Below are 27,586 nucleotides of genomic sequence, written 5' to 3'. Positions count from 1 at the left end.
TTTTTTTTTTTTTTTTTTTCTTAAGTGTCTCGAATGGCTCACTGCCCCCGGGGGTCGCGGGTGGCCGTGGCTGGCCGGGGCAGCACCGCCCGGCGGGGCGGGACGCGGCGCCTCCCTCCCTCCCTCTTTCCCTCCCTCTCTCCCACCTGGAGCCGCCCCGCCGTGCGGGAAGAGGAAGTGGGAGCTCGGGAGAAGCGGAAATTGTAGCAGCAGCAGCAGCAGCAGCCGCCGCCAGCCCGGGAAGCACCGGCGGGGAGCCAGGGCAGTGGCGGCCGGAGGAGGAGGCGGCGGTAGCCGGCGGGCGGCAGCGTAAGCGCGGCGGGGAGGGGGCGCGGGGGCTTCCCCGTCCCGCTTTGCCCGCTGGTGTAGTGGGGCGGCCCTGGGCGACACCCATTGCCCCCCCGCCCGCCTTGCCGGACCGGGGAGCCCCGGCGAGGCCGGACGGCTTTGTTGGGCCGGGGCGGGGGAGGGCTGTGGCGGTCCGGCCGTGCCCGGGGTCTCGCTGGGCTGGGGGGTGCGGTCTCTGGGTGCGGTCTCTGGGCGCAGGCCCGGCCGCCGTGCGGGGCGGGGAAGGGAAGGGCTTCTCTCCGGCCCTCCGCCCGTGGAGAAGCCCTTCACCTCCCTGGGCAGCCGGTCCCTCTGCCATGGAAAGGCCGAGCCAGGCTTACGTGACTGTGTCTGCCGGGGCGGACCGCGGGTCCCCGGTAGGTAGCAGGGCCGGGAGGAGCGCACGGTGCCCCGCCAAGCCTTGGTGTAGGCCTAGAGCTGCTGCTTGGTTCTCTTCACCTGCAGCGCTATGTCTGGGCTTGGAGCCTTGGCATCCCCCTTTGTTCCTCCCAGGAGTTTGTCCGTAGGCCCTGGGGAGCTCCCGAAGGTGCTGGGCAGGATGCTGCGACCGCCGGTTAGTCACAACAGCGGCGAAGGGCAGAGCTGGCCAGCTGAATTCAAAGCGTATATTTAGCCTCAGTTTGCGTTTGAACCGTAGCGTTTTCTTTTTCCTTCAGAAATTTGACCATGTGAGTCAGTGACTCATGAATAGATCATATTTCTCCACATTCTGCTTTGGAAGAGATGCTAGAATAGCAAGCTGCTGCGGAAACCGGACTCTTATTCCTGTTAGCTCCCCACCAGCGATCAGAGGTCTCGACTGCGATCCCTTGTTACCGCGCTGCTTTGCTCCCTTTTGTAATTCACTTTATGGAATGGAGGCTCGAGGTGTGGAAAGATGTTGGTGTTTACGTGCATAATTTAGGAAGAAATGTGGTGGATTCTGGATTTTGTAAGGGTATGCGTGTGAAATCTTTCCTTCCTTCGTTTTCACTTGGGAGAGTTTGAGGAGAAAGCAAAGAAATCCAGACTAAGAGCTAGCCCGAGCTTTTAAATGCCCAAGCACAGCTGAATGTACAAAGCGAAACAAAACAATCAAGTGAATGCATGAACCAAGTGCTTGGGGAAGAAAGTTGTGTTTTGCACAAAATATATAGAGTAACCGTGTGCATACATACGTATCTGCACTTCAGCTCTTGTCACCTGAATTCCATTTCTAAACGACTTGCACAGCATGGTGGAACACGGAGGGAGGGAGGGATACAAGCTGTCCCTCTTAGGAGTCACCTTGGTTTGTGTGTGGTTACAAAGTTAGAACTTGGACCCCACAATACATTTTTTTATTGAGCTGGTTCAGTTCTGCTTTCTGACAGTTTTTATTATAAATGTGTAGTCTCATAAGTTTTCTGGATATTAAGTAATTTAATAAATGCTAGTTCCTTAATTGCTAAAGGAATTTGGAGATGGGAGAGCTGCAGAAGGAGAAGGGGAAATGTACTACTACTTGGTCAGGATGTTATCTGCTCTTACGCCTTCCTTCCAGGCCACTCTGTCGCTTGCTACCTTGGTGTTTGACAATCAATTTTTCAGTTGTTCTCGTTCTTGTTACTGGTCCTGAAATTTCCAAAGTGCTCCATAAAACTGGCTCGCCGGTTTATTCTGTCAGGCTGTAGAGCAAGCGGTGGTGTTTTTCTCTGTGCACTTTACCTGTGGATTAGTAGTTATGTGTTGAAAAGGAAGTTTTCATTCCACTTACCAGATTATGCTTGTGTGAATGAAGTAGACCAAGATAATCATTCTTATAATCTATTCTTAATTAGAAAGATGAAGGTGAGTGGACAGAATGATGGTATGGTAAAGAACTGAACTCTAGCGCAATATCGATGAAGAAATCCTTCCTTTGATTCGTGTGCCTGAAAAAGCTAGGAGAACAGAAAGCTTTTTTTGTTGCTTTTGTTTTGCTTTTTAGAATTTATTTGTTTTGATTTACCTAGAATAAAGGGTATAAAAGACAGCCACTAGCACCGAGCAGGTCAGGTATTCTGCTCACTAGTCACGTTCCAAAGCGTTAATTAAAAGTGTCCAACTTGATACTCCACAGGGGTGAGGTTTCCAGAAAGTGAGATGCCCCCAATCATTTGCCACTTAAAAGCGCTGAATGTTGTTTCTAGATGTTATCGCTTGCCTTTTTATGAGTTTTGCTTCCTGCTGTCGGTACTCCAGCGCTCGCCCTCTGTTTCTCCTGAAAGTCAGACAAGACACTTGAGTTTGTGTACGTGTTTCACAAGGGATTATCTGAGCAACGCAGTAACTTGGGTATTCTGCTTTTGCAGGCAGGTGGACTAATGTCTAGATTGCATGCAAATTCTTACAGTTGTTTGGATTTCTTTCATAATGCTGAAACTCATTACACAACAGAGGAAACATGTAGGTTATACTGCCTAATAAACAATACCCTACTCATCATTAGTAATGGCTGGGAAAAAAACAACTATTCCTGTGCCTGAAGTATGCGCATGGGATCTAGAATTAGCGACGGTCTTTGGAAGTGGATGTTGGTTTGGAGACCTGTTTGAAGAGAAGTCTTTTGGTGCAGTGAATGAAGAAAAGACGCATACTAATTTGGGCAAGGAAAGACTTCCTTGTTCTCTTTGAAATCAAGTCAGTGATTGATTGCTCCTAACCCTTTTGCAGTGCCAAAAGGGAAATTAAAACTGGCTTGAGAAGACAGCCTGAGAGCAAATGGTCAAATCTACTTTCAATGTAAATATAGCTTCTATATGTGGTTAAATAAAATCTACTTTATGGGGAATTTTGGATTGCGTCTCCATCAGCTTATACATAATATAAAGTGAGTTGACGTGTAATGAGTGTGTGACAGTGCTTCTTCTGATGGTGTTGCAGATGTGGAAGGCTACTGCAGGCCACACCATTTCTGTCAATCAGGATGACGGAGCCGATGACTGGGAGACGGATCCTGATTTTGTGGTATGGCTTTTGAATTTTGCTGATTCAGCACGAGTGCGTTACGTAACACATTAAAGAGTAATTCTCCAGGGCGGGGGCTACATCTCAGCAAAATAAACTGATAGGAGCGTGTTCCTGGAAAGGAGGGAGAATTGGGGGGTTGTGCCTGTGAGAGATTAACAAAAATTAACGTTGTCTCGGCTGGGTACTGCAGAGGAGTTTGTACGGAAGAGATTTCTGTCAAGAAATCAGCTTCTTGGGGCTGAACGTGTGCTCCGTGCATTTTGGCAAGGGATAAAGCACAGGGCTCGCAGCAGAAGAGAAGGGAAGGTGGTAGTAGCTGCTTTTCTAACTCTTCTGATCTCACTGACTGCTGAAGGCTTTTGCTATGAGCTCTAAAGTGCAGATAACTGGTAATGTCTTTGGGGTTTTAACCCTTTTGATGTGTGTCCTTTGCAGAATGACGTGAGTGAGAAAGAACAGCGCTGGGGAGCTAAAACTGTGAAAGGATCCGGCCATCAAGAGCACATCAAGTAAAGCAGCTCTCTTTTTAAATTTATTAATAGTCACAATCCCAGGTGACTTTTAATCAGCTCATGTTCTCGGTTACTTGTATCTTCATAATTAAAACAAGAGTCTCCGTAGAAGATTGATTATTTGCCAGATGTCTGGTCTTTCAGATATGTCAGTATCTTCAGATCTGAAATTAAGATCACCACTATGGTGTAGGGACTCTTAAATCTTTCTTTGGAACTGGAAATGTTGTTTTTCCTGCCTCTTTGTGTCTGGAAAGTTTATTTCTTTGTTCTTTTTTTGTGCAAGAGCCAATACAGCCGGGGAGAAGTTTGCGTTGGGTGATCTGAACAGCTTCAGTTTGGTACTTTAATGGTACATTTGGTCCCTTAATTCTTGGGCTTTGTTTAGAAAACTGCTACCAGACTCATAAAAATTCTGGCAAAGTAACAAATTGAGCCCTCTGGCAGAAAAGCAAATAAACGTGTCACAAAGGGCTATGCGAGAGAGCAACGATCCATCTTCTGAACCTTGTCCTTCTTATGAAAAGTGTCTGAGACTTAACTTGAAAGTAGTTTTAGGAAATCTGTGATTGTGGTATTCATTTTGGTTTTGCTTGTGTGTTTCTGAGGCATCAATCCTCGTGGTATAAAGCTAAGAATAAATGCCACCAGTGTTGCAAAGGCAGAGAGACTGAACTATGTGGCTTACTTCAGGGATCAGTTTTACTCAGCCCTATTCAGAGTGCAGTGGGGACGCCTACTGGCTGAGTTACGCCTGAGTAAGCTTTACACTCAGGTGGGAAGTGTTTTAAGGTACAGCTTACCATCTAGGTTTCTCCTTGTATGTTGCCCGCACTACCGTAAGTTCAGTTCCTGCATATTGCAAGGGAACACTTGGGGAAGAGGAGGTGCACGTTTCCTTGCATCCCTGTTTTGCGTTACAGCTGTGTCCAAAATGCTCGGTTAGAATTAGAGTCCCGTTACCATAGGGACTGTATGATAAGAGATGATCCCTATTCTGAAAAGTTGCCATCTAAATAAAAAGCATTGGAAAGAACTTAAATTAGGACATGAGAAGAAGAAAATATGTTTCAGGCACTTATAAATCCTGGGTAACTGATTGTTCAAATAGCAAAATATTCTTCCCTGTTAGTCTTAAAACCAGCACTTTCATTTTGGTTTGGTTTTGTTTTTTTCAGACAATGTTTTGCAGTGGAATAAACTCTGGTTTTGAGAATATGATGAAGTGCTTTATGCACTGAAAAAATGGGAAGGGCTTGAAAAATACAAGTTGTCCAACTTGTAATTAAGATTATATTTTATCATCTTTTTATTTTGCATATTTTTGAAGTTATCTTCTGAAACTTTCTTAGTAAAACTTGGTGCTTAATTATCTGTCTTTAAAGTATTCATCAGCTGAGAGAGAATGTATTCCAAGAACACCAGAACCTCAAAGAGAAGGAGCTTGAAACAGGCCCAAAAGCTTCCCATGGCTATGGAGGGAAATTTGGCGTTGAACAAGATCGCATGGATAAAGTAAGTATGAATGCTTCCCTGGGATGAAAGCCTTGCCTTGCCTGTGGCCTGCACAGCTATATGTGCGAGTTAAGCTTGTTGAAGATGAGAAGTTGTTCCAACTTTGCTAGGTTTGGAGACGTAGAAGCTCAGATCATGGTATAAGCTATATACAGCAGTGATTCATTTTGATGGCAGAAGCATCACTCTTACTGTGCTCTAACAAGGACACTTGTAACCACCACTACCCAATCTGTCAGGCCATCATGCACTGTTCCACAATTAAATCAAGATGCTTTTACAGAAGGAACTGAACTAAAGCACTTGAAGCATCAGGAACAAGTATTTCAGGTGGCAAATTTGGAATCTGTGATGTGCAGTGGCCCCACGTGTTTTTGTTTGATGCTTGCTCTGTCTTTGGAGCAGGTCTGCACGCTCATGTCCTGGGTGGATTCCTCTGGAGTCAAGATTCAAGTTTCTAAATGTATATTCATAAATTAACAAAGTACTTCATGCATGAATAAATCCAGGGTTTTTTTTATTTCAGTCCTGTGCCAGCTCTTCTATGCGTATAGAGGTTGCCAAAGAATGAAGAAAAGGGTGTGCTGCTGACTTTAAATTAGAGAGCAGCTCTGTTAAACAGTGGTAAACTGTGAGCAGTGACAAGTAATCCAAGTATTTAAAAAATCATTGTACTTCAGTCAGATGGTAATGTTTTACATAAGGACTTGATGGCTGTTTAAGTTATGCTCTATTAACAAAAGAAATTATAATTCTTAAGGTAATTCCATTAGCCACGTGATAATTAGATGGGCATATCAACTTCTGCCTAGTTTCTTTCATGTACTCTGTTAAAATAACAGCCAAACTGTTTCCTGAATAAGAATGATTTCATTTTCTTAGTTTACTTTCTGCATTTCTAGTAATTTGGCACCCTTAAATTTTTGCTGGATTCCCATATTCCAGAGTAAATTGCTGTATAATTCTCAACAGGCCTTTGAAATAGGCTAACCTGATCTTTGAATCTGGGAAAGGAATTGCTGAGCAATTCAACCATTGGGTCTGTTAGTAGCTCTCTAGTGTCAGCAGTTTGTCCCTCGCCTGCGTCCATGGGAAAAAAGAAACAAAAGTGAGTACTCTTCCTTGTAGGCCAGAATTAATCATCAGGAAAAACATGATGATCATGCCCATCTGAGTGATATTGGTGGCAGGAGACGTTCATAACTTATTTTTTTTTTTAATAAAGCTTTCTTCCTCATATCTATAGTTCTAAAACATAAGCCTTGAGACCTCTCCTTCACAGGTATCTGTGGCTCTGTGCAGGTGTGCTTCTATTAAGGCTTGACTCACCTGAAGTAAATGGATGTTACTGCAGTGTGGTCCATGGTACAGGTTTTTGCTGCATTTAGGACGAAACCTTGATGCTGACTTAAAATGAACAGTTACGTCATTCTATATGGCAGACCTCCATAACTGATGCAAAATGTAGCAGAGTATTGTGCCGTGGAATTATGAGGGCAATTTACTGAAATGCAGATTTCCAAGAAAAATCTTTTTCTAAGGCTTTTCTAAAAAGGGGTATGTTGTGATGCTTGGTATTTGATGTGGTGCCAAAAGTTCGGGTACCACGTAAAGAAAACAACATTCTTAAACCTTACCGACCTCAATGGGTATAACAAAAAAGGAATCATGTAAAACCACGTAAAACCTAGGATTTCCAGAGCTTCATGTCTTCCATAAATGTGATGGGTAACGAGAAGAAGAAAGGGAGGTGGGAGCCTTTTCTGTCACATTTAACGGTTACTCTACTACAGAACACCTCCAAAATGAACAAGACCGTGGCTGTTTCAGTCAGGAAAAGAAAGGAGCTTTTATATTGCTTAGAAGTTAAGGTAGTGTCCTATTATTGACATGCATGTTCTGTTACCTGACAATTGATTCAGCCCTTATGCGCAGTAATGTTTTGCTTTCCAAAGTGCTGGGAACGCTCCCCCCCAGCACCTGTAAAAGCCAAGTTACTTACAGTTTCTAGACACCTTCTGTCCTCAAATTAATTTACCTTGGTTCAGCTGTCTGCTGCTGGTATGAGATAAAGCAGTTTCTCATTCCTCAAAGGTCGGAGCTTGGGGCAGCTGCTTGGAGGCTGCTCTGCTGCAGCCGTGGATGCCAACTGCCCCGTGCACGGGGACCGGTGCTGGGGCCCGTGGTGCTGCAGGTGGGGTGGGGGTGAGTCAGGAGAGGTGCTTGTCACAGGGTGCATGCAGCCTCTCGGTCTGGGCACGGCTGTGTGCGGCAGGTTAGAAGGTCTTCTCTTTCTGCCTCCGATGGGAATTGTACGATTTGGAGCAGAGCTCAAATGTAAAAGTGACAAATTGCAGGTTGCTCTGGCTGGCGCTCAGTGTTTGCACCGGACAAGGAAAAAAACCCCATTTTTTTGGCTATGTTATGTAGCACCCCTCAAAGTGCTAGGCTCTAGCAACGATTCCAGGATCTAGAAAGGTATCCTAACACTGGATTAGTGTAACACTAGCAAACGCTATCTGGATGTGCTTTGAGGTGTGTAATTACATATCCTTGTGTCTCACCTGAAGCCAGTCGCAGTGCGATGTACCTGCGCCTCGGCTTGCTGCGTTCAGCTCGAGTTCCAGGGACAGGCTCCAGTTGGCGACTGCGGGGCTGGCACGCCTTTGGCATGGGGAGCTCTCTCTTGATGTGGGTGCATAGCTCCATGTTGCGATGCCATTTCGCAAGTGAGGAGAAAGTACAGAGAGAAGATGCCTGATTTTGATTTATGCAGAAGATCAGGGTGCCTCCCTAACAGAACGTCAATGGAAAACCTAGCTGTAGTTGTATTTGGTTGCAATCTAATATCAGCTAAAACAGATCTGTAGCTATGTGCCTAAATACAAGGCCGTGTATTTTATCTGGAACTAATCCTTATTTTAAATTCTGTATGAACACCATCAAGGCTCCGTCTGTATCTTTCTTGTTTTCATCCCTGTGCTTTTGAAGTAAAAGTCTTGTAAAGACTTCTCAAGTGAGTAACAACTTCCAGGGAAGTTAGTTTCAACAGGAAGAGAGGCAGTGAAGCCTGTTTGTAACCAAACCTATCCTCGAGTTACCTGGTGCAGTTTTCTCTTACATACAGACCTGTATAGAACTGCTGGCTGTTTCTGAACTTTCCATTTTCTTTTAGTCAGCTGTTGGACACGAATATCAATCCAAACTTTCTAAGCATTGCTCCCAAGTGGATTCGGTGAAAGGGTTTGGTGGCAAGTTTGGAGTACAAACTGATAGAGTCGACCAGGTAAGCAATTTCATCTCGTACTACAGCTACTCACAGTAGTTGAGTTTCTTGTTTTGTACGTACAGCTGAAAAATTCCAGTATCTTAAAGTACTGGTGTGGTCTGCTCTTCCTGCTGTATTTGAAGTTTAGCAGTAAACTAATACTGACTGCCATGGAGATAAATTTCTGTTTAAAGCAAAATAGAAAAAAAGTCCTTTGGGTGAGTTGAAAAGAAAACTGAAAAGAGATGTTAGAATATGCCTTTTAGCCAGGCTGTGTTCTTTGATGAGGATAAAATCAGCGTGAATGCTACAGGAGGAGGGATTTGGGGATGGTTTGTCCTGTATTGCAACAGGAGCTACTGGGCAGGATGGTTGGCACCCTGTTCCAAGACTGCGTAACAACCCCTGCATGGTAATGCTGAATTCCTGTTGTACTGAATTGCTGAACCTGGCAAGACTAGAGTATGTTGCTAGTATGATTTGCTTTGGCAAGGGATGACAAAAACCCTTGCCATGAATATATGTACTAAATTATCATGTAAATTAATGTGGCCTATACGTTAAGTAGGTATTTATGCTCCCGATCGAGAAGGTTCAGAGCAGTGTGGAAAGACACAGGAACTTTCCGTGCTGTTTGCCCACTGAAGGTGCATGCAATTTTTCTACTAATATCTAACTCTTTGTCAACATGCAATTTTCTTTCTCTTCCAGTCAGCGGTTGGGTTTGAATATCAGGGGAAAACCGAGAAGCATGCTTCCCAAAAAGGTAAAGTGGTGAGGTGGTCACCTCTGCAGACACACTGTTTTTTATAAATAATAGACTAGATCTCTATTCTTTTACTGTTTGTAAAAGACCACGTGAGGCCTCCACATGGCGTTCTAAATGAATCACATGTGAAGGGGTTTGGGTGGAAGGGAAGATGAAAAAATGAATTTCAAAGCAATTTCATGAGTTGATGAGGTTTTAAGACAAGGAAGTAGCGTGTCATTGTGAGTCTTACTTTTCTTTTAGAAGTGAGCTTCCAGGACAGTCTAGAAAGACTGGAAGTTGTTCTTTGCTATATTGCACCCTGTTGGAAACAGGGAGTAGTTTTAAGAGGAACCATCATAAACTATAGGACTGTTGCCCATTTTATTTTCTGCATTTAAAATTAAACTCAATTTTGTGTGCTAAAGAGTAATATTTCAGTTCTGAAATACCCCTTTCCCCCCCTCAATTGCTAGCATATTATGTTTCCGTTAAAAGATTCTTCATTTAATTTTTATCGTGCTTTGCTCTCAATGCAGACTACTCAAGTGGTTTTGGTGGAAAATACGGAGTACAGGCTGACAGAGTGGACAAGAGTGCGGTGGGGTTTGATTACCAGGGTAAAACTGAGAAACACGAGTCACAGAAGGGTGAGTAGGCGCTCGTGTTGGTGGGTTCGTGCTCTGATGTAGTAGGCAGTGTTGTAAAATACTGATTTCTTACATCTATTGCACTCCTAACCTGCTGGAAGTTAACGCTGAGTAAAATTTAAGTTGCTGAAAACTTTGACTTCTGAAAAAGGAACTTAAAACATAGATCCTGACTGGGTTTAAGTGATGATCCAACTGCCGTTACTCTGGAAGCAGGGCACGCGGGTTTGTCTGCAGATTTTTTGCAACTTCTTTGAAAAGCTGTAGATTAAAGTACAGGGACTATAAGCAGTTTAACCATAACAGAGAAGTGTTTCTAAAACAATCAGCTGTTTGTAGATTAAAACATTTATCAGTTAGAAGTGTTTAGAGTTAATATTGTGTTGCTAATCAGGTTTCCAGGCATATCTGATCAAAAATCGACCATTTTATTGGAAAATTTTGACATTTTTGCCATCTGTTTTCTGTTTATCTCAAAGAAATGTTTGCACTCTAGAAATTCTAAGGAGAAGAAGGGGGTGTTTGTTTAAAAGCATCCAGGCTGTTGCTGACATGGTTTTTGAAGTTCGCTTTGCTATAAGTGTCTTAAGAATCTTATCAAGGAGTCAAGTAGCAGAATTGCTGATATCGCCCAGCAGTTGAACGACATACGATGCTATTTTATTTTCCATCCTGAGAGAATGCATTCTGAAGAATTTATGACGTCAGTGTCGGGAATCAAGATTAACCAGAGATGCCAGTGCTTCTTTTAATACATAATGTAATGTTAGTGGGTCTGATTATCACAATTTTTCAAGGTAATATTTTGTTATTGAACACTTACAAACAAAATTCTTCACTCTTATCTCTAGATTATTCCAAGGGCTTTGGTGGTAAATATGGTGTTGACAAGGACAAAGTGGACAAAAGTGCTGTTGGCTTTGAGTATCAAGGCAAAACGGAAAAACATGAATCACAGAAAGGTTTTTATTATCTTATTTAAAAATACTAGTTCAAATCAATCAGCCTTTTAAACCTGGGGAAAAAAAATCTGGTTTGGTTTTTTTTTTGGTTTTTTTTTGTTTTGTGGTAAATGTGTGTTTGTCCTTTGTGTTTGCAGATTTTTATTTCCCTTAAATGAAAAGGAAGGCATTGTAAACTGGCCCTGAGTATCAGAGTCTGATTTCCAAGGGGCCTTACGTCCCTATGGATGTTCTTGAAAGAAATGTGGAATTGCACAGATCTATGGTGTTCAGAGGCAGTATCAATTCCTGCATTATTTATAGATCTACGTTGTGCACATATATATGTGTGTTATGTGGCTTTAGGTGGAAAGCGCATCAGGTTCTTCAAATCTTTGAATATTATTGAGTCTGTGTGCTGTAACCTTCACTGGATTTGTGGTGCTTCTTGCATCGTGATCAGAGTTACTGAACGGGCATCCTTCCCCTCTGTTGAGGTAGTGTAGCAGGGGGAACAAGAGTGGAAGATTGTATCATTGATGGCTTAGCCCATAACATGTTACTGTTTTTTTTTTTTTATTAAATACTGTTTACAGTCATAAACTGCAATAATGTTTTCTGAAACTTCATGCATGCAGATTATGTAAAGGGGTTTGGAGGCAAGTTTGGAGTGCAGACAGACAGACAAGACAAATGTGCGCTTGGCTGGGATCATCAGGAGAAAGTGCAGCTGCACGAATCCCAGAAAGGTATATCAGTTCACAATTCTTTGCTGTTCTTTCTGGTATCTTTGGCCACAGCCTTACAGTAGCTGACACGAGTCTCCTTTTTCTGTGTTTGAATGGTTGCTGTGTGTTGGTTGTACTGGTGTCTGCAAAGCAGGTTTAACGCACTGATACTGAGCCCCTGAAAGTTCAGACTTAGTGATAAGTTCTCACTGGAGAAGCTTTATGAGTCTGCAGGTAGCCTGGATTTTTTTTTTTTTCCTTTTTCAGTTGATTTGTGCAAAGCACAAATTAGCAATTTCTTTGTACTTTCTACAAATAATCTCCCTTTTCTGGTTTCTGTTTTGTATACCCCTATTTTAATGCAGCGGAAATCTAACATCTAATGCTGTCCTTTTCGCACGGCCTGGGAGGTACCTATTCCCATGAAGTACTGGTACCCAGGAGAAAAGTTGCAAAATAACGATTGCTTCCCAGCTCTCTGCCTGTCACCACTCTGAACTTAAAGAAATGTAATTAATTTTTTTTTAAATTAAAGACATTAAAAGTGATACTCAGAATTTTGTTCTGTTGGATGCTCCAGCAGATTTGTTGTCAGAGGATTACCTGAAGCTCTTTTTTTCTTTTTTTTTTTTTTTTTTGTGCCCTCATTTTATACCATATGTTAAAATGGCTGTTCTAAGGCAGCAGTAGGGAGTGGTCATAGCTCTTAGCTGAGAGCTTTTTTCCCTCAAGCTGTGTGGCAGCAGGAATATTCCTTCTTCCTTTAAACAATGCTGTGTAAGAATATCTGGAGGATAGTCTCTGTGGACCCTATCTTAACACCTCTTTAGAAGTCAGATCTGTAGTGTACTAATGTTAACCCCACTGATAAAAGAAGCTCATTTTATTTTCTTGTATCCTTTTGTATGATGTGTTGTTTTAGTGAATGTACTATATGTCTTTATGTTCATAATGTTGATCAAATGCAAGTGCATTATGCAGTATGTATGAAAAATGTTGAGAAGTGCTTTTTTCTGTGACTTCAGAATGGTGTTCTTATGTCTGATAAATCATGTTGACTTCTTCCTAATCTCAAGTGAAAACTTCTTTTGAATTTACTCTTACAAAAGTGTATTGAGATTTATTTTTTTTTCCACCATCCAAAATTAATTGTAATTGAGAAATACTGCAAAATTATTTTGAGTGTCTCTGACTAAACTTCTTTATTTTCCTCCCTTCATTTTAATTTATTACATGTGGCTTTTTCAGACTATAAGAGTGGTTTCGGAGGGAAATTTGGTGTACAGACAGAAAGGCAGGACCCATCTGCTGTGGGGTTTGATTACAAGGAGAAACTAGCCAAGCATGAATCTCAACAAGGCACCGTTTTCACTTGTTACTTTCTTAACAGTGCAGCCACTTCTCACACAGTCTTAAATAGTTGTCTGAGTAGATTGATGCTAGTAATGTGCAGACACTTTCTTGCGCTTCTATTCCTACATGATCTAGCAATGTTCTTCCATTTTATTCTTAAAATGTTACATAAAGCAAGCCTGTATTTAGGAAACAGGTATCCGATGTTTAGTTAACAGCTCTACAGCAGTATGCATTTAGTTAATAGCTATACATACAGTGTGATAATAACGACATTAGTATGTCTAGTATTACTAGGATGATGTTAATGACGTCATGCTTACCAGTTTTAGAGTCTAAATGTGAAGTTTTGCCTAGATAAATTGGTGGAAAAATACGCAGATAAGGACCATGCATGTAACCATTAATAAGCAATGGGTTATGGCAAGAGCATTTTAAAATGATTGTAGTCTTTAAAAGAAGAAGTAGGGAATGTTTGTGGTTCTTGGGTGAGCAAATACTGTTATAATGCTCTCTTTATTCATTGTGAAATAGTTGGGGTACAAACCATGAATTCCTGGTTTTCCGTTATCTTAAAGTGAGAAGTCTGGATCAGGAAAATGTAAGTGTAGTATATTTATTCTGGCTGAAAATACATACAAAGCTGAAGAAAATGAGGTTGTTCATTCTGATAGTCAATATTTTTCTGTGCTACAGTGACACAAATCAAAACTTTTTAGAGCATCGGGTGTGCCTTAGCAGAGCCCAAGTACAAACACTACAATAGCTGGCTAGGGGACCCAAGTGGTTTTGGGGCCGAGAGGAGAAAGAGTAACTGTACTTGTATTCCAGGGACGTGTAGGAAAGCCTGTCCATCTACAGAGTCTCAGGGCACGTTCCTGCAGCTCACTGCCACCAGAAAGAGGTGTTTTTCCAGCCACACGCTCTTGCTGCTTCTGTTGCGCTGGCTCTGGTGCTTGTCAGACATTTCTCTGACAACAACTCACTAGAAAGAGCAGAAAGCTACTCTTGTTAGGGTTGGTTTGTTGTTTTTCTTGTTAATGCCACTAGTGAGTTAAACTGACTTTTTGGAGTATAACAAGTGCTAGAGTCAGCATCAGGTGAGAGTAAGAGAGTGCAGCTCAGGGGTGGAATAGCATGGCCACCCCGTTTCTGTGGTGGTGAGTTGTTGCAGGCTCGTGCTGTCTTGTGGAATTGCCCCTTTCCATATAGTAGAGCAGGAGTTATTACCAATGACTTTAATGTTCATCAGTTGACTATCATGACCAAATCCACTGGAATAAGAAATTTGTTATATTTTCCTGCCATTCCTAGAATTTACCAAGTTAAAGGAAAAAAAAAAAACCAAAACCAAACCAAAACACCTCTGTGGTCACCGAAGACTGGATATCGCTCCTTTGAGCAAAGCAAAATGGCTTAGGTTACATGATTACTGCAGAGAGCTAAGAATTGGTGCTGTGAAAGGCTGTGTTACAGAAGTGATGCATTAGAAGGGCTCATCCCTTATTCCTTGCTTAATACCTTATCAGTCCTCAGCTTAATGTTTACTCAAAGAATGCATGTGGCCCACAATCTGTCATCTGCTGGTGTACCTGAAGGCTCTTGCAGTTATGTATCCTTTCTGCATCAAAAACCAAATTGCATTTTCTTTGGCGGCTGTCACTGTATCTCTGCATGCAGCTGAAATGGCTATTTGCATTTGAAATGGCTGTTTGCATTTGGCAGAAAGATGGGCGGGACAATAAACTCCCTACTCTAACCTTTTTATCCTGCTTTTAGATTATTCAAAAGGATTTGGTGGGAAGTATGGTGTACAGAAAGATCGAATGGATAAGGTAAGTTGCTTAGAAGAGCCATGACTTAAATAGTCTGTAGGGATACAAAGTAGTCTGGCTAGAGCTTTATTTCTGGGTACTTCTCCAGTCTAACAGTAGCTTCTGTGCTTTTCTAAATCTTTAAAAAGCAAGTTTATAGACACGTGTATGTGTGTATATATGTGCAGTGTATATATATTTAAGTAGGGAAAACTGAAGCATGGAAATGAAAGAATGGCAACATTTATACGAAAGAATGAGAAAAGCAATTAATTCCACAATTTCAGTCATGTCTTCTAACAACTAGCTAATGCCTTGTATTTTGAGGATATCTTTTGAGTAGACTGCTTAAAATAGGTGTCTGATATCTGCCAACTTTGCCCACTTTGATTATCAGGGACCTTCTCTTTAGGAGAATTTGTTTTAGTATTGTGTAACAGTGAAAGATAGGGCAGCTGATACCCCCTTTCTGCCTCTCCATTTTTAAATTAAAAAAGCTAGAAGATTAAAAAGTCCTCACTGAGATTTATCTGCTGAATAAATTTACTCTCAGCTTTATGTAGGACATTTAAAAGTGAGAAAGTAGAGGAGTTTGAAAGTCTGTAGGATTTTTTTTACTTGTGGCTTTAGGACTCAAGACCATTCATTTAAAAAAAACCCTTGTATTTTGAATACTGTTCTCAAAATACTCCCTCTGTTTTAACTATATCTGCTTCTTTAAGGCAACTGGATGCTTTTACCTTGGTAGAAATCCTGCACAATGTGGATTAGAACAGCAACAGCTACACAATAAATGTTTAGGATATTGCCTCATTTTTAGTTCTGATGAGTCATTTGTTCATAAACTACATTTTTTTAATTAATAGGATTTTAATGTGTCTAAACCTGTCCCTGAAGATTAATTCCTGTGTAGTTTGACTTACAGAAAGGATTATTCCATTTGTCAAGTTTTGATTCTTCCTGATTTTGTTTCGGTGTTCTGAAAAAAAACATAGGGACAATATCGCAATAAAATGTCACAGGTTGAAGCTGTCTGAATGTCTTGGTGAATTTGTGTTGTTTAAATGCACTCTTTTTCTCCTTACTGATAGAATGCAGCAACTTTTGAAGATATTGAGAAACCAGCATCAACTTATCAGAAGACCAAGCCAATAGAAGCTGGTAAGGCATTGGCCCCAAATCCTTTCTTTGGAGGTGATAACGTTCAAAAGCCCAGGACATTACTGTTGATGTAGTAGTGCTGAGTAAGAATCATCTAGAGGGAACTGCTGTATTTGCAGGTCTCTAGCAACCTCCGCTACTCTCTCCCTCCTCCTTCTAGAGGTTGTTTTGGTTTGTTGAGTTTTGGTGGTGGGGTTTTTTTTTAACTTGAGGGTCATCAGAGTTGAGGAAGGGAGAACAAAAAGCATCAGAGTGGAAAACAGAGGGAGAAGTGTTGTGGAAGTTTTTGTATAAGAGAAATGTGGTGCACAAGAGGTTTGGCCTTGGAAGGGGAGATGGAGAAAGAGGGATAGAAGGACTTTCCTGAATGGCCTGTGAGCTCAGAGAGCAGAAAAGCAGAAACATGTTCAATTGTAGCAGAAATTTGTACCAAAAACTCATTCCAGGCTACCTTCGTACAAAACCTTAAACAACAACATTTGACTTTCATTTTTTTTAAATGTTACAGTTGCTAATAAAACAAGCAGCATCCGAGCTAACTTTGAAAACCTAGCCAAGGAAAAAGAGCAGGAAGACCGAAGGAAGGCAGAAGCTGAGAGAGCACAAAGAATGGCCAGGGAGAAACAAGAACAGGAGGAGGCTCGAAGGAAACTGGAGGTCAGTAGTTTCAAATCCCATTTGAGCAGTGTGTCTAGTCTGTTTCAACGCAATATTGGGAGAAAAGAGAAACTTTTAAGAAAAGATACTTTCCTTCTTTCAAGCTAGGCTTTAAAGCTCTGTGTGTGTGTGTATGTGTGTGTTTGCCTGTGTTTGTACCTGTGCTTGACCTGTTTGTGACTCCAGCTGTCTATCAACACGCCCCGTATGTATATCAGACATCAGACAGGGTAACACTTAACGGTATACAGGTTTTTTTATTTAGCCTATCCCAAAATAGATATGCTAGTCTTGAGCACTAATCTCCACAGCCTGACCTTTTCCTACTGTACTTCTGCCTTTTGGTAGTACCAGGTTCCCTTGGGCAGGGAGGAGCTCATAAGGGGAGAGACGTGTGGTCCCCGAAAACCCTATATGGATGCTTGTTCAAGAAGTTTCATACCATGGTGATAGTTGGTGATGCTGTTTTGGAATTGGTACTGTGGAAGATGGAGGTGGTATCACCCATTGATACAGCACACACCCATGAGAATATGGGAAATTGTCTTCCAAATGTTAACTGAATCTTAGTCTGAGAATTAAGAAAATTAGTTTAGTGTTGGCACGGTTAAAAGCTTTGTGATTTTTGTGTTATTCATAAGCAAAATAATTCCAGGAAATGTTTAGTCAGAAACTACATCTTAGCTGCTTTACAGAATTTGCATATTTGGTGCAACTGCTGCTGAGATGGAAGGACATTAATAGTAACTTGTCCTTCGTGTCTTGTTCGTTTGTTTTGTTACACAATGCCTGAAGTGCCTTATCATCGGTAATCCTGCGGGCCCGCTGTCTGCAGCTGTGTAACCTTTCATGCAAACTGCTGTAGCAGTGTTTGTCCAGAGCCTCTGTGGCAGTTTCCCCTCTGGTCCCGTGCTGTTATTTTGATTTCATGGCCTCATATTTGTGAACCCTGATATTATGGCAGGGAGAGGGAAGCAGTTGATGGTGGCGCAATAGTCGTCCCTTTTTCCCCTTCTCCTTTGCTTCTTGTTTTACAGATATTAGTTTACACTAGAGAAGACTAAGCATAGGGCACAAAAAGAGATAAGTCTTTTAAATTCTGAATAAATGCTACTTAGCTATACATGCGCACTGAAACTTAACAGCCAACTAATATGCAACACTGATGCCAAAATAGTGTGCTCCAGCTAGTGCTAATAGTGTCCCAAGAAGGAATAACCAGCAGGGAGATTGAGCAGGTCCTGATGAAAAGTACATAGTACTCAAGGAGATGCACAGGAAAAATGGTCATCCTCATCATCTTCATCATTGCCACTTGCTATGCTGAAGAGACCTTCCCAGAGGAGAATGTTGTCTGGGACCCTCGTCACTGCTCTCTCTGGCTAGCAATGGGGGAGTTTTCCTGTTTCCTTCTTTCTTCTCTCTCTCCTGTTTTGTTTTTATTTTTCACCAGAAGTATCTTTCATTGTTAGAACCAATGTATGCCACCAGCTGCAGACCCCACTAATAAATCTTCTTGCATATGAGCTTATCTCACCGTCCTCTGTGAGACATCTGGAATCCAGGAAAGACTGTCAGTTGTTTTCTGAGATCTGTTTGGTCCTTTGCCCAACAGCAAATGGGGCAGGCAGACCCAGTGCCTGGTTTCTCAGATGTGGTAGATACTTCCCCTTAGTGGGATGCTGCCACAGGATGTGGTGTTCATCTCATTCCCTCAGTGTGGTCTAATTCATCACAAATTTAGACTTGGTGTAAGTAATTTGTTTTACAAGTATGAAAAACTAAATGCATGGTAGTCTTATGGTTAATCTAGCTCCAATCTTCCTAAACTAAGAAAAACATACTGCAGTGAAACTGCATGTTACTTCACATTTACTACGCTAGCCTAAACCTGCATGGCTGCTAGCAGCAGCACCCTCGAGCCACCTTATTCCTTATGCCAGGAAAGCTTCTCTATAGTCACACAAAAGTGGAAAATTAGCCTTAACAAATAGAACAGCTAGTTAACCCAAATCAGTTCCCCTGCCCTGTTCATTGGTTTTGCTGTGCTGAAATTGCATGGCTTATGTATCTTCTGAAAACTGCTGACTACCTTTTGAGTTGTGTTTGAAATTTGGGAAAATCTAGCTTTATAGAATAAATCCAAGTCTCTCCATCTAAAGTGATTGCTGCTTTTTTTTCTTTCTTTCTCTTTTCTTTCAGCTTATCACCTCTTTTGCCTTATGGCTTCAGGATGTACAGTGTGAGCATATGTTCACTGCATACATGTATCACAAGATGAATGGGAGTTCCTCTTTGTGTATCAGTGATTTCTTCTAATGCTGCCTTTCATCCCTGTGGACTTTTAATACCTTTCCCCAACCAGTATTTGGGTTTCTTTACTGTCCTGGAGTAAAACATGTTACACCTTTAACACAGCATCTGCCACTCTCCTAAAGCTGGGAGAGGAAGAGATAAAGAGCTGAAATTGAGAATTCAGTCTTTGATAAGGTCAGCGAGCCTGCTGCAGGGTGCCACTCTGAGTGTTAGTCAACTTGGACTGCTCTGAGTCATTCTCAGCATTGGCACCAGCCTCCAGCGCTGAGCCACACGGAGGAAAGTTGAACATTTGCCTTGAGGAGAGTCACTTGGTTCCCCTCTCCCCAGAGCAGTAAAGCTGACGTGCATCCAGTCCGTACAGTTGCTGTGGGAGCTGTTCAGATGGGAAGAGTTGAATGTCTCCGTGCCTGCTCCCTCAGAGCCACAGCAAAATACTATCAGCATGTGTCACCACCTTCTTCTGGTGTAGCCACTCGGCTGGTAGCCCCATAACTCCTCTAGCTATTGCCAGGCTGTCTCTGCTCCTGACCTACTGCCTGCTGGTCCCAGCATGTTTCAGTGTGTTTAAGCTTATGCATCGCCAGAATCTAGGTCTAGCACCTGGTTGTTACCCTAACAAACTGGCTTTTCACTCCTTATCCTCCTCAGTCCTTGTCCTTGCCACCAAACAGTGCAGCTCTAGTCAAAGAGCCGTAGTCCCTCAGCTCTGGGGTCTGTTCCATGGGGTGACGAATAATGGGAACAAATACTCTTCTTGGACACCACCTGGAGACAACCTTGAGGTGTACATTGCTCTTGAAAGTGCAGCTTCACTCCTCCTTCAAGAGATCTCCCTTTTCTTGGCACTTGTTTTCCTCTGTCAGCACACTGGGTCCGGATAGTGTTAGGACTTGTGACTTAGAGCAAGCAGCTTTGTTATCTTTGCAGGATTTAATTTAGTAGATGCTTTTACAGTTTTCCAAATACGGAGGAACCATGATCTCGGTTGGTGGATATCACAAGCGCTGCATTGTTAACAAGGCCGTTCTGCACCCCTGAGATTGCTTTGGACAGCCCTTGCTTCCAGTTACTGTTGAGAATTGCAAAAAAGTATCAGTCCCAAAGGGAAATGGACTTTGTCAGCATTCATTCTGCTCTTTCATTTCTTTCTCTGAGATGTGTATTTTGACCTAGCGGTAACTCCATTCCGTCATCACTACTTCTGCTTCATTCTCAGCCAAGGTGCCTGGTGGTTTAAGGAGTTCTCAGTTAGCCTGTCTGAAGCGTCTTAGGTCATCCTCAAGATGGCACTTGCTAGACAACACTCCTCAGCCGAGGACTGTTACTTCCTTACTTTGATTTGATTGTTTCTAGGGGATTCTACAAAATATCAGTCCCTGTAAACATTGCAGTCCATCCTTGAACACCTGGGTCTTAAAGTGAATGTTCTGAAGTAAAAAACTTGACTCATTATCACAGAGCAATTACCAATTCTCAGATGGTAGAGTTCTCTTGTTGCCGGATCCCAGGATATTTTAGCCTTAACTCAGTGCATCACCTCACAAAAGTGTCCGTCTCCTAGGGCATGAGGCAACCGTGATGCCTCATACTGATCTTTTCAGTACTTTATGTATATTATTTGCTGTGCACCTTTGCTACAAGCAGGTCGATGTTCCTCACGATGCAAGAAGGTACTTCACGTGGTGGCAGCCCTGTCTCCAGGGGCATGCCCTTTATGTTCTTTCTGGCTTGACAAGTAGGGATATCAACATATGCTAAAATACTGTGTGATTTCAGCGGACCACAGTTGCGTTTTCACAAGGAGCGGCAGCTATGTGCCAGTGCTTTGGAGATCTGGTCTGTTTGGAGGACAGAGCTTTCCTGCTTTGCTTGTGAGTGGTGACAGTGTAATTGGTTCCCTTGAGGCAGCAGTGCCCTAAGCAGTAAGAGTGGGGAGAACAGGACTTTCCAAAGTTCGCACACGTCAGTCCTTTACCTCTGGTAGATGAGTTGTCATACAGTCCTCATCAAGAAGTGGGAAAACTGCTCTGGTGGCTGTGTGAGGCTTTTTTCGAAAGGTTGCACAGCTGACGCAGAAAGTATTGATGCTTCTTTTCGAAAGGTTTGTGTCCAGGCTTGGTCTTGGGTACAACCCTGAGATTGGCCAAGCAGACTGCTGCATGCATTTCTCCAGGTACTTCTGCTGCCAAACGCTGTGGTTCAGGTAAAGCAGGACGAGATCCTGTTGGCTATCATTGTCCCTGTGCATTTTGGTCCTGGGCTGCCTTTGCCTTTCAGTGACTTCTTCAGTTCTCTCAGTCTGACCTCTATAACAGTTTGTCTGTCTCACCCATCTCAATCTCGAAACAATCCACTTCATGCTACAGATGCTGAATTGCTCTCCGTTAGACTATTCCTATTCCAAACCATTTGGAGCCATTTTTTTTTTTAACCAGTAAGGAGGAGATGTCTGGTCATATGTATCTTGCCAAAGCAATCAGGCTTTCTGCTTGGTATTCCCATTGGTCTGTCTCCCCTTGCGTTTCATGGGCTTGTAGTCTGGGCTGAGCGGGGGAAGAAGTTCAGCTTCTCCATTAGCGCTCTCACCATTCATTTTGGGTGATCGTATGCTCCTAAGTGAGATCTGTGGATGGAGGGTGGTGAATTCAGGCTTTGGCTACCCATTTCAGCTTTTCATTGAGGTTTCCTCCTGCTGAGGAAACAGTTCTCCAGAAGGGTTTAAATGTAGTAACACAGGTTCTCACGAGTCATTGAACTGTTATGTCTTTTTTTTTCCTCTTTCTCTCTCAAAACTGACTTTTTTCTTTACTGTTATTTTTGCTGTAAGTGTGGGTTAAATTCAAGCCGTTATGCTTGATTTTTCTTGTGCTTCATCAAAGACTCTGTTGCCTGGACACATTTGAAGTTTTTTTTCCAAAACTGGTATTTAAATTTCACCATAACCAGATGATTAATGTTTTTCCAGACTGAACATCTCCATGGTTAATTGTGTGATTCTGCAGACACAGAGGGAGGGAGGACAAGGTTAAGGGGAAACTGAAATGGCTCTGGCTGTGCTGCCCCTTGCTCAAAAGCCGAGCATGAAAAGGGGAGGGACGTAAGCCACACCATCCACAGATACTGTAAAGGGTGGGAACGGACTTTGACTTAAGTGAACTTTACTTCTTTAAGTGAACTTCCTTGCGCAGACAGCAAGTTCTCTCACTTTAAGTAAGTACGTGGGCATGTGTACTCCCACAATGGGAACATACATATGGACTGCATTCCTTTAAGAACCCTGTTTACTGGTAATCCTTTTTCTGTTTTGCTTTTCACATGTGTCACGTACTCAAATGGTGATCGGGGGGGCTCTTCTTTAACTGCTGGTTTGAATCGACGGGTGCCTCGTGATTTAGCAAACCTCTGCTACCTTAGAGAACAAGGCAGGATGCTGTTTCGCACGGAGCATCTCGTTGTGGAAGCAAGCCAGCCTGAGGGGGGACCATGCAATTTAAATGTTTTGTGGCCATTATGCTGTGGTCCTCCCCAACTGTAGTCTGGATTGCAGAGACCCATTTCCTAGGACAGATTATTCAAATTGTTGTCTTGTTTGACATCATTGTTAATGGATTGATACTACTTAATTTGTCCCCAAACTTAGATTGAACTTCTAATAAACACTTTGCTGGTGCTTTTTAATCTGTAGCACAGGAGTTAAAAGTAGGGGAGGACTGTTCCCATCAGGACAGATTTTTTTCCAGAAAGCACAGCACGAAGCTTTGAATTGTCTTCAAAGCTGGCTCTGTTCTCAAGGCACACTTTGCTTTCTTTGTTAGATGTATTTTTCTGAGCAAACAGAAAGGAAAGACAAACAAAGGAAAGACAGAATTTTTTTGTGAGAGTCCTATCACTTCATCTCTGGACTACAATTTCTCCTGAGGATCCTTTGGGGAGTTATGGCTTGATGGACCTAAACAACTGGAGTGCACAGTCTCCCATAACATGTATTCTCTCTTCTTTTTTACAATAAAGAAGAAAGTTTGGCCCTAGATCCACAGTTTTCTTTTTCCCTATGGTAAAGAGAGGCAAAAGGAAATAGGTAGCTTAGAGTCTGTTGGTTATTTTTTTAAGCCATGCAAGCAATGTAGCATTTCTTGCGCTACGGTATCCTGGCTTCCTAATGAATGGCTTACTAATGATGACTGTGGGTTTGCCCTCTGATTCAGAGGTGGGATGGCACAGCATGAAGTGCTTGAGTGCCAGAACACTTGACTCAGATCCACGGTCTTTGTGTCGCAGAGTACAATAGCAATACTGCTTTTATTTCTGCCACATATAACTCTATAGTTAACATTAGAAACTCTTCTGAACGTTTGAATCCCTCACTGTCGGTATATAGGACCTAGTTTTGTCTGAGCTATTCAGTCTTGTACCTTGGGGAGGTGTTTTGCAGACCTGCAAGAGCCTGCAGGATCATTTCTCATCAAATACAATACATCAGTTGTGTAATTAGAATATGCAGGCTTCAGGTTCTCTAAATTTATGCTAAAATGGGACATGAGGCCCAGCCAGCTAATGAACAGAATGAATATATTGAACAGAGAAACTCTGCAGCTCCTATGGAAACGTGCCAAAGAACATTGAGTACTCTGCTTTTAAATGCATGCATACGTACTGTGCGGTTTTTGTTTCTTCACTTTTTTTCTCTTCCACTTTGCTGTATTGTCTGAGGCTTTACAGTACAGCCAGTCTAAACCTTCAGGCAGGTCTAACCATCCAGCCAGTGCAGTCCTCTCCTGCTCCCCGCTCACAACCGTTTCTCTCAGAATACAGTATCTTTCTTACTGAAGGGTTGTTTCTTGTTCAGTGTCATGACATTAAACTGTACTGAAGTTTTTCTCTCTCTTCAATTAAGGAACAAGCTAAAGCCAAAAAACAAACTCCACCGCCATCTCCTACCACGCAGCCAGCTGAGCAGAAGGCACCTTCAAGCCCAGTCTATGAGGTTTGTTAGAAACACTTTCAGTATCTGATTTTTTGATTCTAAGCATAGGAACCTTTTTACAAAACCCTGACGAACCTCACCTGTATTTCTGCAGGATGCAGTTTCCTACGAAGCAGACTCTGCCTACAAGAATTCCAGCACAACGTATTCAGCTGCACGCGAGCCAGAGTCCGGCTACAAAGCTGCGGAGTCGGACTACCAAGAAGCAGTGAGTCAGCGAGAGGCAGAATATGAACCAGAGACTGTCTATGAAGTGGCAGGGGCAGGAGACCATTACCAAGCAGGTAGAGTGTTTGTTTCCAATATGAAACCCTTTAAGATAAAGATAATTTCCTTGGTCAACAGCTTAATGACTAGTTGTACTGATAGCACACTGTCCTAGTTTTCTAAAGTCTTAGTCTGATGAGACTTTTTGGATTCTCCAACAGCAAACTTTAATTAGGAAATTAAGATATAGCTAGAGAAAGGCTGAAATTACTTAAATTTGTGAGATGATGTTGGAATAATTACAGTGCTCTCTAGAGTGTCAGTTCAAAAAGAAATGTCGGGGTAACCGTTGCCACCCTGTGTAGTGTAGCTCAGCTTGAGAAGAAAGCGCAGAGATGGAAAGTAAACGTGTGTTGAGTCAGGGCTGGCCTACCAAGCCAAAAATTCTGTCGACAGTTCTTGGACTTCAGAATGGATGTGGTGTGTTCTGTGCCTATGAGGGAGCGCAGTAAGGATGCCTGAAACTAATGAAACTGAGAGAATACAGTTATTTTGAATTCCCATTTTTCTCATCTCTTCTGGTTACTAAATGAGGGGTGAAGAATGAACCTGCTTGCTCTGGTACAAAAACCTGGAAATTTTAAACAGACCCCTTCCCCCCCTCCCCAGCACGCAGCCTTAACAAGGTATTAAATCGTCTCTTACGCATTGAGCTTGGGATCCCTTGTTCTGTCACATTTTACAAAAGTGTTACGCTTCCTCTCAGGCTTTAATTGTGTGCGATTTAGGGAGAAAAATCCGTTTCAGAAGGAACGAGTACTGCTAAAAACTTGCATAGTTTGTTCCCTGCTTCCAGTCTGAGTTAGCAGTAGAATTGAAGGAGGAGCACCACAGAAAAGAGCTCGGGGTGATAGGTTGTGTGCTTCATGCTTTTAATTTTTCTTCTCTCTCTCTCTTTAGAAGAAAATGCTTATGATGAATACGAAAATGAACTTGGAATTACAGCCATAGCCCTTTATGATTATCAAGCTGGTAAGCAAAGCTCTTTTTTTTTTTTTTTAAACCTTGTCTTTGAAATCTCTGTTCTGCACAGGGAAGTCTGGATTTTTCCTTTGCCTTTCATCGTGTAGTCTGTTGTGGTAATACGTGAAATAAAGATATGAAGAATTAGGAATTTAGTGATTCAGCAATAGCATTGAGACACTTTTGAAAACTACTAGCCACTGTTTCTGGAAATGGTGGAAGTTTTCAAAACCTTTTTTAGCCAAGTGTTAACCCTCTTCTTAAACCCTGGGCGTACATAGTTGTTTAAAACCTTGACCGGTTAATTCTGAGGAGAGATCAAGAAAGTGAAGTGGTTCTCAGTGTGTTGGGTAGCAACTATTGCTCTGAGTTAGAAATGCACCCAAAATGCAGTAGGTAAGAACAGACTACCTCATCACTCCAGAGGATGAGAAAGCATCCGTCTTTGCGGATTGTCATGGCCTCGTGCCCTGTTTCGAACGCCCTGACGGGAGAGAGGAAGGTGATGGGTGTCTGTGTTGTTTCTAGCGATGGTGGGTGGATAGGTGAGATCGTAGTGTGGACTGCTCCTCTGTCAATACTGAGCCTCTTCCACTCTCTCTCCAGCGGGTGATGACGAGATTTCCTTTGATCCAGATGACATCATCACAAACATAGAAATGATTGATGACGGCTGGTGGAGGGGCGTCTGCAAAGGCCGATATGGGTTGTTCCCCGCGAACTATGTGGAGCTGAGACAGTAAAGACTATTGTCTACTGGTTATGCCTTAATTCCCCAGTCAATAAATCTGACTTAATACACTACAAATCATGATGCTTTTCTGAGGATGGAGGGGTATATACATACTGCTTTTATATTTAATACTTTGCTGATGCTTTTTAAAATGTATATGCCACAGAAATCGCTAATATATTGTAACTACTATGTTCTTCACTAAGGCTCTTAAAATGATTTTCATGCGTTTGGAAACATTTCTTCTCTGCCAAATTAGCAATTGTCATAAAAAGCCTTTTCGAGGACAATGAGCTGTCTGTCGTAATATTGCATGTTTTACTCATAAGTGAGCAGATTTACTTAGTGTTTAAGTCTAGTTAGTCTTCCACTAAATCTTTTCAGCTAAGAAAAATCATGGCTATACAGGTTATTTGCATTTCCACTAAGCGGGAGCGGGGAGGTGCGTAATTTTTTCATTTCTTTTCCAAATAGTGCTTGAAAAAGCAAAGAGAATGCTTGAAAGTTGCAGCTAATGGCAGTTAATCAAATACTGTCCAGTATTTATGGAATATTAATGTTATGAAGGAAACAGTTTGGTTACTTCTTCCTTCTCTTTCAAAGTGAAGTTCCTTGGCTCTTGCATTGATTATTTTTTTTTAATTATTATTATTTTTTTCCTGATCCTGCTCCTCCTGTTCCTGTTATCCCAGAGGAGAGCTGCAAACACTCTAGCACCAATTGTCCCAAATTTCTCTACTTTTTGTTTTTGTTTCACCCTCCTTTTTCCCCCAGGAAAACTTGGAAAAGTTACTATACGAGTGGTGAATCACTCAGCGAGATTCCTACTTGTTCGAAGGGAAACTGGCATCCAGATCTGTGTGACTACCTGCAGGAATAGGCTCCTTGCTTTAAACAGGAGAAAAAAAAAAGCAGGATGGAATTGCAGTGGTGTTCTGTGTGCAATACGTCCTCTGATCATACAAGGAATAGCCTGCTGTGCAGTAATGACACTTTATGTAACCATATTTGAGTCAAGGAATGTTAATATGAGTAATTAGATTTCAAACCCATCTAAATGATTTCCATTTTTAAGCCATACAAGAGACAACTATACTTTTTTGTATGTTCAACAGAAACTGCCAGTTACGTTCTACTAAACAGCATTAAACCTGTTCTTTGCCAAAACTTAACTTCTTGTCATTCTAGAAAGCTGACTTCACTGCAGATTTAGGGTCCCTACCAAAGATAGCAAGTTGCATCTAATAGCGCCTGTGTTCAATGTATGTACTGTCTGTTTCCACCTTCCGATCAAAATGGGAGTGGCGGAACTGGTGTAGTTGCTAAGAAGGAATGCAAAGAATTTTATAAACTGTAAATTTGGACCAACGGAATATAAAAGACCTGTATGAAATGGGAAAATGTATAATGCATCTAGGAAGAAGGCATCATGTTGAACCAATTCTTGGATGGTTGGGACAATCCTAAATGAATGTCATATGTGTGTCAGGATTATATATTTTTTTTTTCTCCTTTCCATGGTCTCATTTCTGTGTTGTATTTGCATTACTAGGGTTGGGTTTTATATGCAGTTTATTTTATCCAATTTTGCATAGAACACCTCATAGGGATATGATTTTTGTAAATTAAATATTCAATAAACTTTTTGAACAGTT

The 27,586-nt window shown here is 42.0% G+C and overlaps 1 protein-coding gene across 7 annotated transcripts; it reads left to right on the top strand.

Annotated features, from left to right (window-relative positions):
- Positions 1-159: 159 nt before the first annotated feature.
- CTTN (cortactin) lies at positions 160-27,586 on the top strand. Of its 7 annotated transcripts, none has more exons than XM_054827547.1 (17): positions 160-309; positions 3,232-3,315; positions 3,754-3,827; positions 5,216-5,345; positions 8,521-8,631; positions 9,325-9,379; positions 9,901-10,011; positions 10,863-10,973; positions 11,591-11,701; positions 12,929-13,039; positions 14,813-14,868; positions 15,939-16,008; positions 16,517-16,665; positions 23,879-23,968; positions 24,063-24,252; positions 25,136-25,207; positions 25,805-27,586. In XM_054827547.1, the coding sequence occupies exons 2-17, from the start codon at positions 3,232-3,234 to the stop codon at positions 25,939-25,941; spliced, it is 1,662 nt and encodes a 553-aa protein (XP_054683522.1). In that variant the 5' UTR covers positions 160-309; the 3' UTR covers positions 25,942-27,586. The 7 variants fall into 7 exon arrangements, with proteins under 7 accessions (XP_054683522.1, XP_054683526.1, XP_054683528.1 ...); XM_054827546.1 differs by lacking the exon at positions 160-309 and adding an exon at positions 1,068-1,285; XM_054827551.1 differs by lacking the exon at positions 12,929-13,039.

The sequence above is a fragment of the Grus americana genome, chromosome 5, assembly GCF_028858705.1.
Source record: "Grus americana isolate bGruAme1 chromosome 5, bGruAme1.mat, whole genome shotgun sequence".
Taxonomy (NCBI): domain Eukaryota; kingdom Metazoa; phylum Chordata; class Aves; order Gruiformes; family Gruidae; genus Grus; species Grus americana.
This window is presented reverse-complemented; position numbering and strand designations above follow the sequence as displayed.